Source organism: Lepidochelys kempii, chromosome 6 (assembly GCF_965140285.1).
Source record: "Lepidochelys kempii isolate rLepKem1 chromosome 6, rLepKem1.hap1, whole genome shotgun sequence".
Taxonomy (NCBI): Eukaryota; Metazoa; Chordata; order Testudines; family Cheloniidae; genus Lepidochelys; species Lepidochelys kempii.
In genome coordinates this window covers 102,872,354-102,890,917 of record NC_136385.1, presented here as the reverse complement: position 1 = coordinate 102,890,917, position 18,564 = coordinate 102,872,354, and the positions used below count along the sequence as shown (strand labels likewise).

General features: G+C 44.0%; 1 protein-coding gene across 8 annotated transcripts in view; it reads left to right on the top strand.

Annotated features, from left to right (window-relative positions):
- The window catches only part of RPS6KA5 (ribosomal protein S6 kinase A5), a 190,694-nt gene that overhangs the window by 65,951 nt on the left and 106,179 nt on the right, over window positions 1–18,564 (top strand). For 7 of the 8 annotated variants that reach the window (XM_078853373.1, XM_078853372.1, XM_073349427.2 and 4 more), the window contains 3 exons: window positions 1,622–1,737; window positions 8,368–8,475; window positions 17,977–18,060. In XM_078853373.1, the coding sequence (XP_078709499.1) occupies window positions 1,622–1,737; window positions 8,368–8,475; window positions 17,977–18,060 (308 nt within the window). The remainder of the gene's footprint in view (window positions 1–1,621; window positions 1,738–8,367; window positions 8,476–17,976; window positions 18,061–18,564) is intronic. The other variant, XM_073349430.2, reaches the window with a different exon arrangement.

Below are 18,564 nucleotides of genomic sequence, written 5' to 3'. Positions count from 1 at the left end.
TGAAAGTTACAAGTTAATGACAGTTTGTGTGCATTCTGTTGTAAGTTCTCATACTACTATAGCAGTAGCAGTATCTTTTGCTTGCTTTACATTAGGGCTGCCAAGCGATTAAAATAATTAATCGCGATTAATCGCTCAATAAAAAATTAATCGCGATTAATTGCTCAATTAATCACACTTGTTAAACTAGTTGAATACCATTAATTTAAATATTTTGGATGTTTTCTACATTTTCAAATATATTGATCAATTATAACAGAATACAAAGTGTACAGTTCTCACTTTATATTTATTTTTGATTACAAATATTTGCACTATGAAAAAGCAAAAGAAATAGTATTTTTCAATTCACCTAATAAAAGAAGTGTAGTGTAATCTCTTTATCATGAAAGTTGAACTTACAAATGTAGAATTATGTACAATATAAAGAACTGCATTCAAAAATAAAACAATGTAAAACTTTAGAGCCTACAGTCAACTCCGTCCTATTTCTTGATCAGACAGTCGCTCAGACAAACAAGTTTGTTTACATTTGCAGGAGGCCATGATGCCAGCTTCTTTTTCACAATGTCACCTGAAAGTGAGAATAGGTGTTCTCATGGCACTGTTGTAGCTGGTGTCGCAAGATATTTACGTGCCAGATGTGCTAAAGATTCATATATCCCTTCATGCTTCAACCACCATTCCAGAGGACATGCGTCCATGCTGGTGACACGTTCTGCTCAATAACAATCCAAAGCAGTGCAGACCAACACATGCTCATTTTCATCATCTGAGTCAGATGTCACCAGCAGATTTTCTTTTTTGATGGTTCGGGTTCCGTAGTGTCTGATCCAGTAGCATTCTCAGAGCACACATAAACCGATGAGGATGTGATTGTTCCTCAGGGAGCCTTACGCCTTCTGAGAACTCTGCTACTACACCCTTTCCTTCCCTTCCCAGTTTTGGAACACCTCCTGTCCAAAATACCGTGTTCCATGCCTGCGCAGTGCAAAAGGGGGTGGTGATGGCACATGAGGAGAAAGTTCCTCTGATACTTCCTGTCAGCAGAATTTTCTCCTGCATAGGGGGAATTCTTCAGTGGCTGTCTCCAGACTTTTTGAGCCTGCTTTGTGCTACATAATTTTGCACTGCTTATGTCGTACAAAGTTAACTGAAGATTCTGCTCCCTTGTTGTTCTTCCCTCTTTTATAAGTGTGCATAAATGTGGTGTTTGTAGGTCTTGTATTCCTTTTCTAAGCCTCTTGGTAAATAAATGAAAGACTGACTCTTTAAAAAGAGAATTCTTTGTAATTTGCCTTTTGTACTTGTGAGATAAATAGGTTTTTGCTATTACTGAACTGCTGTGTGAAAAGTCTACTTAAGGGAAACTTTAATTTTGGGCCTTGGATTTTAAACTCTATAAAGTTTCTCATATTCCTTCCTCAAGGGATTTCAAGTTCTGTATATGTATGTATAAAAACCTGTATACGTACATGTAAAATATTATTAAAATACAATAAAAGCATCTAGTTCAGAACATTTGTTTTTTTTTTTCAAGAAATGGTAATATGTCAAAATAATTTTTAAAAAAACTTTTAAAAGAAAGTAAAATTACTAGATTATCTGTTTTTATTTATAGACTATATAAATGGAGGAGAACTTTTTACTCACCTTTCTCAAAGAGAGAGATTTACAGAAAATGAGGTACAGATATACATTGGAGAAATTGTACTGGCTCTTGAACACCTGCACAAGGTAAGACAGTTTTTTCCATCAATGCTTTCTTGTTAGGTACATCTTCATGATTATATAAAAAATAAAAAGGACTTAATTTTTTTGTTTAAATATATAGAGCATGATTATATACACCAATTTTAAATATTAATTATTTAATGAATTATAAATACATCTTCCTTTATTACGTATTCAGTTGTTGTATCTGTGCACCGATTAAGACTAGAGTCTACTCTCTGCCTCTAGAGTCAGTATTTGTTATTTTGCCAATTGGTTGTTGCTTTCTGAATATCTCCATTTCCAATAGTACTTCTTTCCACACATGAAATGTCATTATGACTCTCATTTTCTTTCAGCATAAAGGACAGAAATGTCTGCAGTCAATTTTTATCACTGTCTCCTTTCATTAAAATTATAGGTTAAAATTTTCAAATCTGAGGCCTAAAATTAGATAGGTGCCTAAATAGGAAATTGGGTAAGTGAGGCATAATTTACAAAGATGTCCCATTGAATTTACTGGGATTTGTAAGTCATAGACTTTAAGGCCAGAAGAGACCGCCAGATTGTTTAGTCTGACCTTGTGTATATCACAGGACACCAGCACTATCCAGCACCTGCACACTAAACCCAACACCCGAAATTAAACCAAAGTATTACAGCCCACTGAAGACTAGACTGTTATATGCAGAGAATAGAATGGAGCAAGGTGCACCAGTGCTTGAGGGCTCCTGAAATGATTAAGCAAGATATACCCAGATCATCCTGGCAAGTAACCTGCACCCACACATTGAAGAGGAAGGTGGAAAAAAACCCAAGACTACTGCCCATGTGATCTGGAGAAAAAGTCCTTCCCCACCCCACATGTGGCAATCAGTGAGACCATGAACAAGAACCAGCCAGCCACGCACCTGAGAGAGAGAATGTCTGGTGCCACCACAGAGCCCTGTACCTCCCCATCTAATGTCCCATCTCCAGCTGTGTCCATCCTGATATTTCAGAGGAAGGAGATAAAAAACAGCCAAAAACCAGAATACATTATAGGGGAGGGAAATCCCTTCCTGACCCCTGCAAGTCTCTGGCTGAAACCCTGAAGAATAAGCTTTTAAGAACATATGGCATAAACCCGAAGTGAGACGCAGGGCTTCGGAGTCCTGCCTACTACCATCGTAAGCTACCCCCCTCATACAGTCACACTCATAAATGTGTCTAGTTGTCTTAAAGCTAAGTAAGTTGTTTACCCCTACAACTCCTATTGGAAGGCTGTTCCAGAACCTCACCCCTCTGATGGTTAGAAACCTTGTAATTTCCCAGCTTGAATTTTTTCATGACCAGTTTATATCCATTTGTTCTTGTGCCAACATTGTCCTTGAGCTTAAATAGTTTTTCTCCCTCCCCTGTATTTACCATGTAATGTATTTTTAAAAAGCGGTCATATCCCCTCTCGGCCTTCTTTTTGCTGGACTAAACAAGCCAAACTCTTTAATCTCCTATCAAAAGATAGGCCCTCCATTCTTCTGGTCATCCTAGCAGTTCTTCTTGGCACCTGTTTTGGTTTAAATTAATCTTTCTTGAACATGAGTGAGCAGAACTGTACACGGTATTCCAAATGAGGTCTTACCAGTACCTTGTACGATGGCATTAATTCTTTATCTCTACTAGAAATGCCCTGCATGAAACCTATTAATATCGCCTTCTTCACAACTGCATTTCACAGCTGACTTATACAGTGGTTCATAGTTATATTGTGACTGACACTTGCACTTAGGTCTCTCTTCTTCGTCACTTTAAGCTGATGAGCTGCCAGCAGAAGTTCTTATTAGATCCTAAGTACAACGATCTTGCACTTTCTACTGTTGAGTTTCATTCCATTTCTGCCAATCCGGTGTTCAAGAACATCCAGATCCCCATGTATAATATTCCAATTCTGCTCTGTATTGACAATGCCTCCCAACTTTATCAACAGCAAATTTCATTAGCACACGTCTATTTTTTTGTGCTAAGGTCATAAATAGGAATAAGATTGGTCTCAAAACTAATCTTTGAGGAGTTCCACAAGTAACCTCCTTTCAGTCTGATAATTCGCTTTTCAGGATAACCTGTTGCTTCCTCCCCTTTAGCCATTTCCTTATCCACCTTACAGTTCTTGTACTGATCCGCATTTTCCCTAATTAAACTAATTTCCCATGTGACATCACATCAAATGCTGTGTTGAAGTCCAAGTATATTAAATCTACTGCTTTTCCATTATCTAAAAAAATCAGTTATTTTTCTCAAAGTAGTAGATCAGGTTAGTTTGGCATGATCTACGTTTGGTAAACCTGTGAGGCATTCTATTCCCTTTACCATTTATTTCCATTAATTTAATTATTCTTTTCTTCACAATTTGTTTTAAAGCCTGACATACTCCTAAGGTTAATTTAACAGACCTGTAATTTTCCAAATCACTTTTAAAAAAAATGTAAGTATGACATTAACTATTCTCCAGTCATATTCTCCCTGAATAGATTGCTAATCTAGTAGCAAAGTTTTTTTAATAAATCAATCTCATGTGCCAGTTCTTTCAGTGTTCTGGGATGGAAATTATCCATTCCCTCCTATTTGAGCGAATTAAGCTCTTCAAGTTGTTTTTTTTCCCCCCATCTCAGTAACTGGTAGTTTCCAGTTCTAGACCCTCATTTCCATCAGCCGTACCGCCTTTTTGCACATGTTTCATATGATCATCCTGTTGAAAACCAAGGAAAAAAGTATTCATTCTGGGGACTCAGCACTTCTAAAAATCAGGCCACTTCCATTTAGATTCTAAATATAAATTTAGGGGCCTGTGAATGAGCTCCCCCTTCAGATCCTGGAAACCATGGCTGGTAAGCCCTCTTTGTGAACTAAGCAACATGATTAATTCCAGCAGGTACCTCAACCAAGTGTCTCTTTATTGCTGTTTATGCTGCAGATAAATCACAACACAGCCACAGTTACGTAGAGCCCCTTTCCTGCTCTCTGGCTTAGCCTTTTATATGGCTGGCTTTCTTCTCAGAGCTATCAAGATGGTGAGCCAATTATCTTCATAAGGCTCCCAACAGGCACAAGTGTTATTTTCTACTCTTCCAACCCCAAACTACCTAAGTCCCTCCTACTCTTAACTACACCTGGTGACCACGGAGTTCTAAGTGACCAGGTAGTTTATAGCTACTAACAGTGCCCTGTCACAGAGCCTACCTCTAGACAGCCAAGTTTTGAAAATTTTGATATTAGTGAACAATATATATGTTCGTGGTCTTCAGTAAAACAGCCCACCTGTTCTTCCCAGGGGAGAGGCTATAATGAAAATGTTTGCACTTTCAGCTCCTTATTTTGGCTAGGTGATAGAGTAGAGGCCAAGACTCTAGTTTTTTTGTACATGAGGCAGAGAGCGTGAGGCCAGAAGGAATCACCAGATCATCTAGTCTGTCCTTCTGTACATCACAGGCCACCCAACAACCGAAATCAGATCACAGTATTACAGCCCAGAGAAGACTAGACTATTATGTGCCACAGGCAGAGGGTAGGAGAGACTGAGGTGCACCAGTGCTTGAGGCTCCTGCAATGGTTTGTAAACGATTAAGCAAGCAAGTGACACACATCCACACGCTAGCAGTGATCTTGGGGGGTTTTCAACTTCCTTTGCAATCTGACCTGGTGGAAGATTCTTTCCCAGCCCCATATATGGCAATCAGGTAGATCCTGAGCATTTGAACAAGAATCAGTCAGCCCAAGTACCTGAGAGACAGAATGCTCAATGCCTCCTTGGGCCCCTGGCCTATCCTGCTTAATGTCCCATCTCCAGCTATGGCCATCTCTGATACTTCAGAAGAAGATTTAAATAAAAAATCCCAAACCTCCAAGAATACATTGGGGGAGAGGGGGACTCCCTTCCTGATCCCTGCAGGTGTCCGGCTGAAACTTTGAAGCCTGAGCTTTACGAGCGTAAGACGTAGTAATACTAATAGCACGGTCTCTGATGAATTGATGTTTTAATGATGCAAAGAGAGTGGAAGTTTATGTGAGCAAAATTGCCTTGCAGCCTGCTGTAGCATAACTGGCTCCTGCATTGTATTTATGGAATCTTACATAATCTGCAGATCAGTCAGGAATCTATATTCTTATGAATATAGATGCAGGTGGTTCCATTATTAAGGTTGAATTCAGTTTTGCACTTAAAAGTAGGGATTCAGCCACTTTCTTATATCTGAAGAGTACAGTGTATACTCCCCTAAATTACAACACTCGTTTAGTACAGAATGCTGTTTCTGAGAATCTACAAGTAAGTAATTTAATTAGTTTACAAGTTAAATTTAAAATGGGTCCTTTAAGAATCTTTGCTTTGGATTTTTTGGGGGTCCTGAATGGTCTTAATCATGGAGTAAACCTCCCATATAGTTAAAATGTTGAAATCTCATGCATTGCCTACATTTGAAGAAATGCATGTAGGAGTAAGTCATTTCTTGTTTGTTTTTTTCATAACTGAAATATATTTTTTCAGCAGAGGCTGAAAAACAGTATTTTTCTACAGAGAATTCCATGAAGACCTGTGTCACAGTTACCTTTTTAACTGCACCTGGAACCCCTCTCAGTCTCTCCAAGTGCACAGCCCTCTCACTCAGTAGGCCTAATTTACTGAGCCCTGCAGGTCTTTCCTTCAGGGCTTTGACAAGCAATTAATATACAGTGACCTTCTCAAAAACAATGTATTGCTTATCTTTAACAATAGGAACATCGCTCTGCGTAAGAGAGAGAATTTGAGCCCACTAAACAGTCCAAATGCCTGTCTAGACTACCATTCCCCTGATGGTAGCCAGATAGCAAAACTTAGTCAGACCCTCTCACAGAATCGGTCTCTGTTTTGGACTGCTCCGTGTAAGCATCCCCGACAACTCACACCTCTTTCTCTCTTGAGAGTCACTTTAACTGTTTAGTGTCCTTTTGGTCTTTAGGTTCCAGCCTTGGCAGAACAGCAATGTAACTCTTGGCTGGAGCCTGTAAGTGGGATATTTACAGGTAATTGCTCAGCCTTCTTGTGCTGTTTTTGTAGCTTATTTGCACTCATTGTCTTGTGTTCCTGACTGTTTTTTGAACAGCCTAGTATTAAAATGAACTAACCTATGCATTCAGTTCCCATTAACCTAGTATAGCTACCAAGTACCTATTTCATTCAACAATCATTCATATAAAACATAGAGTATTCATAAATTAATACAGATTAGCCCATGTCCTTCACAATCCGCCCTCTTTCAAAATGAGGGTTGCCATTTCTTACTGTTCTCAGTGGGTGTGAAGCTGCAGGTTGCTATCAGAAAGAGGCTCTCTTTCAAATGTCTACTGCCTGCCGTTGTTCCCACTGAGGGTGAGGCCAAGATGCCCTCATTGAGGATGGTGGCTACTAACTCACAGAGCCACCATTCTTCCTGATGGCAGCTTGACTTCATGCTTGTTGGGGACAGTGGGAAGTAATCACCATTTTGAAACAAGGGATCTTTACTAATAGTAACTTAGAGCTTCACACCCATTGAGAACAGTAAGAGATGGCAGCTATTTTAAGACGGAAGGTCATCTTGGAATTCTCTGTAAAAGAACATTAATTTTCAGCCTCTGCTGAAGAAAAAATAAATAGGCACTATTAATCCTAAACACTTATTTTCAAAATCTCTTTTTTGCACTGGATCGCTCAATTTCTATGAAATTGTAACAAGGGGGAAATGCTGGGGTGTTGTGCAAGGGAATTTGCAGCACAGGATAGACAAAGGAAATTGGTATGTGTAAGTAAAAGCAGGGGAATGTGGAGGTTAGGAAATGGTGAGGTGCGGGACCTGGCCAATACATTCTGGATGCTTTGTGTTGCTCCTCAATGGATGAAGCACCCAGAGCATATTGGTCAATCTAAAAACCAAAATCATTAGATTGCATAGTCATGTTCTCTCTAGCTTTCTTGTTTAGTGACCATTTATAAAAATTTTAATTGGAAGAAGAAGAAAAAAAGGAAAGTCCCAGGCTAAAAACTGTTAAACTGAAGCAAAGAGTGCATAGCAGTAATTTTAAGGGTAAAACCAAAAAGAATGCTGTAATGATCCCAAAAAGAACTATTACAAACCAAGGAAATTCAGAGTTCAGTTTTAAATTTAAAAGAAATCTAGAGGTGTTAAGCTGTGATAATGCCTTGTCAAGCATCCAAAAAACATTACTCTGCCCTGTAGTGATACTGTGAACAAAAAAAATATAATCAAATCGCTCTTAAAAATCAGTTTATTATAATCTGGGACTGCAAATCCTGTTATGGATTTATACTTGTATAGTATAATGTCACGACAGGGTGGAGTTGAGGTTTGGATTCTGTAACTGTGTATTTCCATACCTTAACATATTTGGATTTCTTTTAAATTTAACCTTAACTTTGAATTTTACTGAGTTTGTGGTGATTATTTTTGGGATAATTACAACATTATTGTAACATATTTTACCTCTAAAAACTGATTAAATTTAGTGAAGGTTGAGAGAATTTAACATAGTTTTGTATCTGGGATTTTTAATCACTTTTGCTAGATCCAAATTTAGAAACATTCTTTAACATATCTTAGCATTTCCAGATCAATGTTATATTACTGTTTTTATGTTTGTTTGCAGTTGGGCATTATATATCGAGATATAAAACTTGAGAATATTCTACTTGATTCTAATGGCCATGTTGTGCTGACAGACTTTGGTCTGAGTAAGGAGTTTCTTACAGATGAAGTGAGTATTTGAATATTCAGTGATTGTGGACCCAATACAGAAATAATTTGGATCTGTCTTACTGAGAGCTCCATGTATATTTGAGGGCAGAATTTGCCTCTTACGATTTCCCTCCACTGGTGTGAAGCTGCAGGTTGCTATCAGAAAGATGCTCTCTTTCAAATGTCTACTGCCTTCCATTGTTCCCACTGAGGGTGAAGCCAAGATGCCCTCATTGAGGATGGTGGCTACTAACTCACAGAGCCACCTTTCTTCCTGATGGCAGCTTGACTTTTCTCCTTTTCTTCATCAACAAACAAAAACTGCGTGTCTTCATTTTTAAGCCCCTTCACAACTTAACTCTGCCATACCTGTAGACTTTTATTTGATGTTGAGCATCTGACCCCACCTTTGCTCTGCCAACATTGTCAGCCTTTTTGTCCATGGTTCTGATTTTTCCTCAAACAGCTTCACAGTTTCTTCCATGCTGCCCCTTATATATCAAAGTGTAGCCATTACATTGTCATCCATCATATCCCTCCTGAAAACTCATTCCTGTCATGGTGCATACAGAACACTTTTTCAATGACTAGACAGATGGTGTGCTTGACCGTTAGTTATGCTAATCATAATTATTTCATAGTTATCTTGTATTCATCCTGTCTGCTTGTTGTCTCTTGTCACGTATTTAGATTGTAAGATCTTTGGGGCAGGAGCCATCTTTTCTTCTTTGAGTGCTTGCTCATGTTGATTTCATTCTAGGTATGTGCGTGCCCACATGCGCAGTTGTTGAAGATTTTTGCCTTAGTGGTATCCGTAGGGCCAGATGTGGTGCCCCCTTGATTGCCATGTTCATGTGTTGGTATATCAGGTGCTGCCAGCCCTATGGCCTCTCAGTTCCTTCTTACTACCCGTGGTGGTTAGTCAGAGCGCCTTTCCTTGCATAGTAAGGGCTAGCAGTTTAGTCTCTTCTTAGGACTGTTACGAATTACATCTGGTAGGACACGCACACAAGTGCTGCGAATTACACCTGGTAGGACACGCACACAAGTGCTGCGAATTACACCTGGTAGGACACGCACAGTTCGAATCTAGGCTGAGGCACAGAAACAAAGTCCACAATTGCAGAGTTCCCAAAAGACACTAAGTTTATTACGCTCGAGCGTGATGCCCCCCTGCTAGCCAGGAGGGGACCCTGAATGCAGATTATACAAAGGTTATATACCTTTTAGCAAAGCATGTTGCCCTCGTGCATCGGAAACCTTAGCCAATAAACAAACCCTTGTCTTATCTACCACCTATCCCTGCTTGGTGCATTCCTCGTGCTATACCAGTAAGTTAATTACACAGCATGGTCCTAAAGCCATGCATCAGTAACTTTTATTATCAGGATGGGAGGCCTCACATCAAGGCCAAGAGACAGGGAGTTAGAGACTGACAAAAACCAGATACTGGGAGTCAAGGCAGGCTGGAGACGAGGAGGAGGATTTTCACAATATCTAAGGATTCAATATCTAAGGATTACTCCTCCTGGTGTATGATGTGCTGGCATTTAAACAATGGTGGGCCCCAAACCAAAATGGAGTCACGTGCTAACTTTTCCTTAACAGGACCTTCTAAATAGTTTTTTTTATAATAGTGTTAAGTAGTTTTTAAGTGTAGTTAGACATTAGAGTCCCAGCAGGGATTTCACCCCAGGCTGAAACCATGCACTGACTATAACAGGCTTATATCTGTAAGTGACCCCCGCAGCAGCTGCCTCAAGTGCTGGGGAAATTACATATGAAGGACAAGAGACACCTTCCCAAGCTCCCCCCAGTGCCAAGAGAGCAGAAGCCTCCACCTGCACCGCCAGCAAATGGCAAAGCCTTCAGGAGACAATGGAGTATCGGTGATCCCCTGAGACGAGGCAGAGCTCTCCTCCATGCCACAGATCTCCGGAGTCACAGCCCAGATCCTCTGGGGCTCGCCCTCAATCTCTGGCATGGTGATCACGGTCCCCACCATCTTGACACGGATTGCCAAAGGGGAGGCGCCAGTCTCCATATTACCCGCAGCATTCACCCTCCTGCCCGTCATCCTCTCAGCACAGATCTTGGTCGCCTGCCCCGTGGGAGCGCTACCCATCACGACTCCGGTCCCCCCGGCACCGGTCCCTTTCATACCAGCACTGATCCTCTCACTCCAGGCACTGGTCTCTGGTGGCGATGATCAGCAGGCAATGCAGGCAGCAGTGGCCCCACTGTGGTCACCAGAAGGGGATTCCTCCAGCATGGAAGGGAAGTTCAGCCCTTTTCCCAGATTCAACCGGCGTGATTTGGTTCCTGAGGCAGTGTTGACATCGACGGCACTGCCTGGCAGCATGGCCTGTGCAGTGGCCTTATTGGAGCACATGTGCTGGTCATGACAGTGCCCCCTTCACACCACTCATCTGCCGCTGTCTTGGAGCAACAGTTGGCGGCAGTGATGGCACAGAGCTCGGTGCGCCAGTAGCGCTTGGACGTCAGGGTAGAAGAGACTGCACCCACCCCTAAACCTCTAGCCCCCACGGGGGATGATGTCCTAGGGCTTCCCCCAGTGGTACAGTCATCATTTTCATCTCCAGATGAGGCAGTCACAGGACTCTCAAGGGCCAGCACACCGGGCCCTACTTTGATGGGTGGCCGAGAAGTTGGGCCTAGAGATGGAGATGTCCGAGCAGGTGGAAACCTGGTTCAATGTCCTCTCAGCCTCTAACCTGGCCTGTGTTGCACTACCAGTGCATGACAGGGTCCTCAAACTGGACAAGGCCCTCTGGCAAACCCCATCTTCCATTCCTCTCACCTCCAAAAGGACCAAAAAGAAGTACCTTGTCTTGGACAAAGGGTTCAAGTACCTTTATACCCACATACCGCTGGGCTCACTGGTTGTCTCTGTGGCCAACGAAAAAGACAAGCAGGGGCACACTAGCTTAACTCCCAAAAATAAAGAGGCCAAAAGACTGGAACTTTCTGGGAGGAAAATTTATTCCACTGCCAGCCTGCAGTTCCGGGTGGCGAATCATCAGACCCTCTTGGGCAGGTACACTTTTAAGTTAAAGGAGTCCCTTCCACAGGGTTTGGCCCAAGAATTAGGCATCCTGGTGGAGGAAGGCACCGCGGCTGCTAGGTGCTCCCTCCAAATGGTATGGGATGCAGTGGACTCATTGGCTAGGTTGGTTGCGTCGACGGTGGTTATGAGGCACAGCTCCTGGCTTCAGACCGCTGGCCTTTCCCAAGAGATGCAGACCTCGATTCATGACATTCCATTTGATAAGAATGGTCTCTTCTCTGAATAAACAGATGCGAGACTGCATGGGTTGAAGGACACTCGGGCCACTCTTTGCTCGCTGAGCATGAATATGTTGCAGTCTGCACGGAAGCAGTTCTGGCCGCCCCCACCGCCCAGACTTTGGCAGCCTCGTCGGGTTCTGCTAGGAGAAGGGATAGAGGCACGAGTTTTAGTTGTCACCGCCCATCCTCCTCCCACTCACTCATGCAGTCCAGCCCAGCAAAGCATCCTGGGGGCCAGAGGTGCTCATTTTGAAGGTGCACTCAAGATAGATGCCCCAGTCAGTTCCCTGGATCCACGCTGTCCTTTCCTTGACCTTCTTCATCCTACCATTCAGCCTGGTTGCAGGTCACCTTGGACTGCTGGATGTTGGACATAATATCTTGGGGATATACCCTGCAATTTTCAGCTGCCCTTCCTTGCCACCTCCTCTCTTTCCCATCCCTTTTCAGAGACCTTTCTCACCAGCAACTCCTCTTTCAGGGGGTCGAGAACCTGTGCCTGAGTGCAGTGGAGGAGGTCATAGAATCATAGAATATCAGGGTTGGAAGGGACCTCAGGAGGTCATCTAGTCCAACCCCCTGCTCAAAGCAGGACCGATCCCCAACTAAATCATCCCAGCCAGGGCTTTGTCAAGCCTGACCTTAAAAACTTCTAAGGAAGGAGATTCCACCACCTCCCTAGGTAACGCATTCCAGTGTTTCACCACCCTCCTAGTGAAAAAGTTTTCCTAATATCCAACCTAAATCTCCCCCACTGCAACTTGAGACCATTACTCCTTGTTCTGTCATCTGCTACCACTGAGAACAGTCTAGAGCCATCCTCTTTGGAATCCCCTTTCAGGTAGTTGAAAGCAGCTATCAAATCCCCTCTCATTCTTCTCTTCCGTAGACTAAACATCCCCAGTTCCCTCCCTCACATAAGTCATGTGTTCCAGTCCCCTAATCATTTTTGTTGCCCTCCACTAGACTCTTTCCAATTTTTCCACATCCTTCTTGTAGTGTGGGGCCCAAAACTGGACACAGTACTCCAGATGAGGCCTCACCAGTGTCGAATAGATGGGAACGATCATGTCCCTCGATCTGCTGGCAATGCCCCTACTTATACATCCCAAAATGCCATTGGCCTTCTTGGCAACAAGGGCACACTGTTGACTCATATCCAGCTTCTCGTCCACTGTCACCCCTAGGTCCTTTTCTGCAGAACTGCTGCTGAGCCATTCGGTCCCAAGTCTGTAGCGGTGCATTGGATTCTTCTGTCCTAAGTGCAGGACTCTGCACTTGTTCTTGTCGAACGTCATCAGGTCCCTTGGGACATGAAAGGGAAAGGGTTGTATTCCTGCTACTTCCTAATTCTGAAGGCAAAAGGGGGCCTCATACCCATCCTGGACCTGTGTCGACTCAACAAGTCTCAAAAAGTTGAAGTTTTGCCTGGTCTCCCTGGCCTCCATCATCCCCTCCCTGGATCCAGGAGACTGGTATACTGTCCTTGACTTAAAGGACGCTTATTTCCATATTTCCATAATCCCAGGTCACAGATGCTTCCTCCGTTTCCTAGTGGGTGGGTGCCATTGTCAATTCTCAGTGCTGCCCTTTGGTCTCTCATCGGCCCCCAGGGTGATCACAAAATGTATGGTGCCATTGGCTGCTTACCTGAGACTCTGAGGGGTCCAGGTCTTCCCGTATCTCAACGAAAGGCTCATCAAGGGCAGGTCTTGGGAGCAAGTTCAGAGGAGCCTCAATCTGGTGCGTTCCACTTGCTGCAACCTGGGCCTGTTAATAAACGAGAAAAAATCCACCTTAATGCCCGTCCAGCGAATAGAGTTCATTGGGGCGGTTCTTGACTCCACGTGAGCCAGAGCCTTCCTTCCAGAAGTGTGTTTTCAGGCCATGTTGGACCTGATCTCTCATGTGAAGAACCACCCACGCACCATGGCTCACACCTGCCTGTGGCTGTTTGGCCACATGTTTGTGAATGTGTACATCGTCAGCCATGCTTGGCTCCATCTCTGGCCCCTACAAGCGTGCCTGGCATCTGTCTACATTCCCAACAGACACAATCTGGACTGGGAAGTCAGGGTGCTGGACCGCATCGGGTGGACCCTGGATTGGTGTTGGAAGGAGTCCCATTCGTGACCACATCCTCGTCGCTGATCCTGGTCTCTGATGCTTCAGACCTGGGCTGGGGAGCCAACCTGGGTAAACTGAGCACTCAGGGCTGCTGGTTGTGAGATCATCTGGCCCTCCACATCAACGTCAGGGAGTTCAGAGCAGTTTGCCTGGCCTCCCAAGTGGTCTTGCCCTACCTGAAGGGCAAGGTGATGCAGGTCCTGATGGACAACACCGCCACGATGTATTACATCAACAGGCAGCGCGGTGCCAGTCTTCGGCTCTTTGTCAAGAAGCTCTCAGGTTTTTGTGATTTTTATGTATGGCATGCCATTCGTCTGATAGCTATGCACCTGCCTGGAACCAGATCCGCCTGGAACCTGCTGGTGGATCACCTCAGCAGGACTTCCTCCTTTCGCCACGAGTGGTTGCTCTATCCGGAGGTGGTAAGCATAATCTTCCAGAGGTGGGGGGACTCCCCAGGTTGACCTCTTCATGTCAATGCAGAACAGAGAATTCCACGTGTTCTGTCAGATCCAGGGGATGGACAAGGGCTCCCTATCAGATGCCTTTCTGCTCCCATGGTCAGGGGCCCTGATGTATGCCTTTCCACCAGTGCCGTCTGATTCATAGAGTCCTCGTGAAGATCAAACAGGACAGGGCGAAGGTTATCCTGTTAGCCCCTGCATGGCCTCAACAGCACTGGTTCGGCACGCTGCTGGATCTTTTGGTAGCTGCCCCACTGGAGCTCCCTCTGTGGCCAGACCTGTTGTCCCAGAACCACGGTAGTCTTCTGTACCCAAACCTGGTGGTGGTGCACTTGACAGCATGGCTGAATGCAGAAGAAATGGAATGCTCTCCCTGGGTTCAATATGTCTTGAGGGTAGCAGAAAACCCTCCACCAGAGTGACTTACGTGGCCAAGTGGAAAAGGTTCACGTGTAGAGCCTCAGAACAATGTATCTGGGCCTCGCTGAAGGCGATCCTGGATTATCTTCTGCACCTCAGACTCCAAGGTTTGTCCCTGTCATCGATCAGGGTCTACCTGGCCAGTATTTTGGCCTTTCATCCTTTGTTCCAAGGCAGGTCAGTCTTCGCTCATAGCATGTCGGCCCAGTTTTTGAAAGGTTTGGAGGGTCTCTACCTTCATGTCTGGGATCCTGTCCCTCCCTGGGACTTGAATCTTGTGCCGTCACAGCTCATGGGACTTCCCTGAAAGGTTTAGTTCTTGGTTGCGATAACATCTGCCCTCAGGGTGTCTGAGATCATGGCGCTTACTTCAGAACCACCCTATACGGTATTCTATAAGGATAAGGTCCAACTGCGGCTGCACCCGGCATTCCTGCCCAAGGTAGTTTCCCAGTTTCTTACCAGCCAGGACATATACTTATCTGCCTTCTTCCCGAAGTTTCATAAGTTGGAATAGGAATGCAGGTTGCACACCCTGGACATCAGGAGGGTATTGGCCTTCTACATCAAGAAGACAAAGCCTTTTCACAAGTCAGTGCAGCTGTTCGTTGTGGTGACGGACAGGATGAAAGGTCTCCCAGTGTCTGCTCAGAGTATTTCATCCTGGCCCATGGCCTGCATCTGCTACTGCTATGAGCTGGTGAAAGTGCCTCCGCTGGCATTGGTGACATCACACTCGACTAGAGCACAAGAGTGTCAGCAGCAGCATTCCTGGCAGAGGTGCCAATCCAAGATATCTATAGCATTGCTACCTGGTCTTCTGTCCATATGTTCAAGTCTCATTATGCACTGATCCAGCAAGCTCAAGACAACACTGGCTTTGGCAGAGCTGTGCTGGAAGCCGCGTGACCATGAACTCCAAGCCCACCTCCATGGACATAACTTGGGAGTCACCTAGAATGGATCGACATGAGTAAGCACTCTAAGAACTAAAAACGGTTACCTACCTTTCGTAACTGTTGTTCTTTGAGATTTGTTGCTCATGTCCATTCCGTTGTTCGCCCTCCTTACCCCTCTGTTGGAGTTGCCGGCAAGAAGGAACTGAGAGGGTATAGGGCTAGCGGCGCTTAATGTATCAGCGCATGAGTGGTGCATTCAAATGGGCACCACAGCCAACCCTACGGATACTGCTAAGGCAGAAATCTCCAACGACCACGCACATGGGCATGTGCATACCCAGAATGGAATGGACATGAGCAACACATCTTGAACAGCAGTTAGGAAAGATAGGTAACCTTTTTTTGTGTTCCAAGCAACAAACAGAAGAACAGATAAGTACAGAGAAACAAGCAATTATACCACAGGAAAAAACTATAGCAAAATTAACACATGAAAAAGGTATTAAGTGATTAGAAGAAAATAATTGTTTTCTATCGTGTGGCTTTATTAAGGGGAACAGCGGAAATAATGTTAAATAACATTCCCCAAAATTAGGCTTATGTTTAATGATATTAAAATCAGAAATTTATCAGAAGCAAGCCAGAGTATACATTTTCTAGTAAAATATAGTTTAATAATTTTGGCATTATACTGGTTAATTTAGATCTCATGGAAGCACTGAACAAGACTTTTTTTAAAAAATTTATTTCAGAAGCTTCCTTTTTCTAGTGTAGTACGTTCTTGATTTCTTTGTATAGCACATGTCTTGAACTCCAAATCTGAATCTACAAATGTAAACCTGACTTGTGAAATATCTACTTATTTGAACACACTTCTTTGAAGGACCTATCATGATCTCTCCAAAAAATGCTAGAACCTTGAAGGATAAGGAGTGAACAGTGTTTCTTGGCCTAATCACATGTGCTTTCAGAATTATCAAAGCACAGCATTACCTTATGTTTACCACAAAGGTAAATAGCTACTAACAAAGAATGGTACACTGACCTGTGAAAATAGCTCAGATTGAACACAACCAAAACAAATACTTTGTATGTAGTATAAAATTAAAATAACCCCTTCCTCCTCTTGGGAGCAAATTGTTTTTTACACACTGTATATTATGGAAAGATTTTTTTTTAATAGAGGTCAGTATAGCTTCATGAATATGGGAGCCACAGGGTGTGATATAACATCAAGTTTAGCCAAATTGCAAAGAGCCTTATAAAAATGTATCGTTGTATTTTACCTACACATTTTATCATGTTATTTAGAGCATTAGTAATGCACCTGGCAGAAATCATATTAATCTTCTATTGGAGAATGCCCCGTAGCAGCTAATTGGTTACACGCTATTTTAAGTCTAGATGACATTTTTTGTTTTAAATACCAAAGATTGTTTCATGTGCTTATGTTAAATCTGCCCCACAAATTCATCATAATGTAGTTATTGACTAGGACAGAGGAGGGCAAACTATGGCCCGTGGGCCACATCCGGCCCGCGGGACCCTTCTGCCCAGCCCCTGAGCTCCTGGCCCGGGAGGCTAGCTCCCGGCCCCTCTCTTGCTGCTCCCCATCCCCCACAGCCTCAGTGCGCCGCGCCGCCAGTGCAAAACTCTGGACGGCCAGGCAACGCAGTTGCAGAGCTGTGGCCTGACCCGGTGCTCTGGGCGGTGCGGCTGTAGCGCCGCCAGCCACCGGTGCTCCAGGCCGTGCGGTAAGGGAGAGGGGGCGGGAGGTGGATAGAGGTTAGTGGGCGAGGCGGTCAGAGGGTGGGGAGCAGGGGGGTTGGATGGGGTAGGGGTCCTGGTTGGATGGGGTGGCAGGGGGCAGTCAGATGTGGGAGATCTGAGGGTGGTCAGGGGACAGGGAGCAGGAGGTGGTGGATGGGGTAGGAGTCCTGGGGAGGCCGTTAGGAAAAAAGGGGGGTTGGATGGGGCAGGAGTCCCCAGGGAGCCATCAGGGGGCGAGAAGCAGGGGGGTTGGATAGGACGCGGGGGCAGGACACAGCCTCCCCTAACTGTCCCTCCATACCATTTTGGAAACCCCATGTGGCCCTCAGGCCAAAAAGTTTGCCCGCCCCTGGCCTAGGAGGTAGTGAATAGTCTCAAGGGTTCTGTGTTAATTCTCTCTATGATGTAAGGTGATTTGTCTATGAAGTCCTGAATTGTTTGGATGATAGCTGTGGGTCATCAGCTGTTAGTTATATATATCCCTTATTCATTGTAGTCATTTGATATCCATATGTATGTCTTTTTTAGAATGAGAGAGCATATTCCTTTTGCGGAACTATAGAATACATGGCTCCAGATATTGTCAGAGGAGGAGACACAGGACATGACAAGGTGGGTTTCATCTCAGCTTTCTTTTGTCACTGCCTGTTTACATTTCTGATTAAAACGAATCCTACTCTGTAGTTTTGTATGTGATTATTTGCCTGCCCTCCAAAAGTCCCTCACTCCATTTCACAACTCAAGCTTTCCCAACTAAGGTCCAGAAAGAAGTGAGAATCACACGTGTTGAAAGTCTCTGGGTTAAGATAAAAGGAGGAAAAGGTGGGGAGGCGGTAGGATGTCTACTGCAGGCCACCAAATGAGGAGGAGGAGGTAGAGAGACATTTCTAGAACAAATAACAGAAGTAGCTAAAACACGAACCATGGTAATAATGGGGGACTTTAACTGCCCAGATACTTGTTGGAAAAATAATTCAGGAAAACACAGACTGTCAACAAGTTCTTGGAATGTACTGGGGACAACTTTTTATTTCAGAAGGTAGAGGAGGTAACCAGAGGAGCAGATATTTTAGATTTGATTCTGATTAACAGGGAGGAAGTGGTTGGGAATCTGAA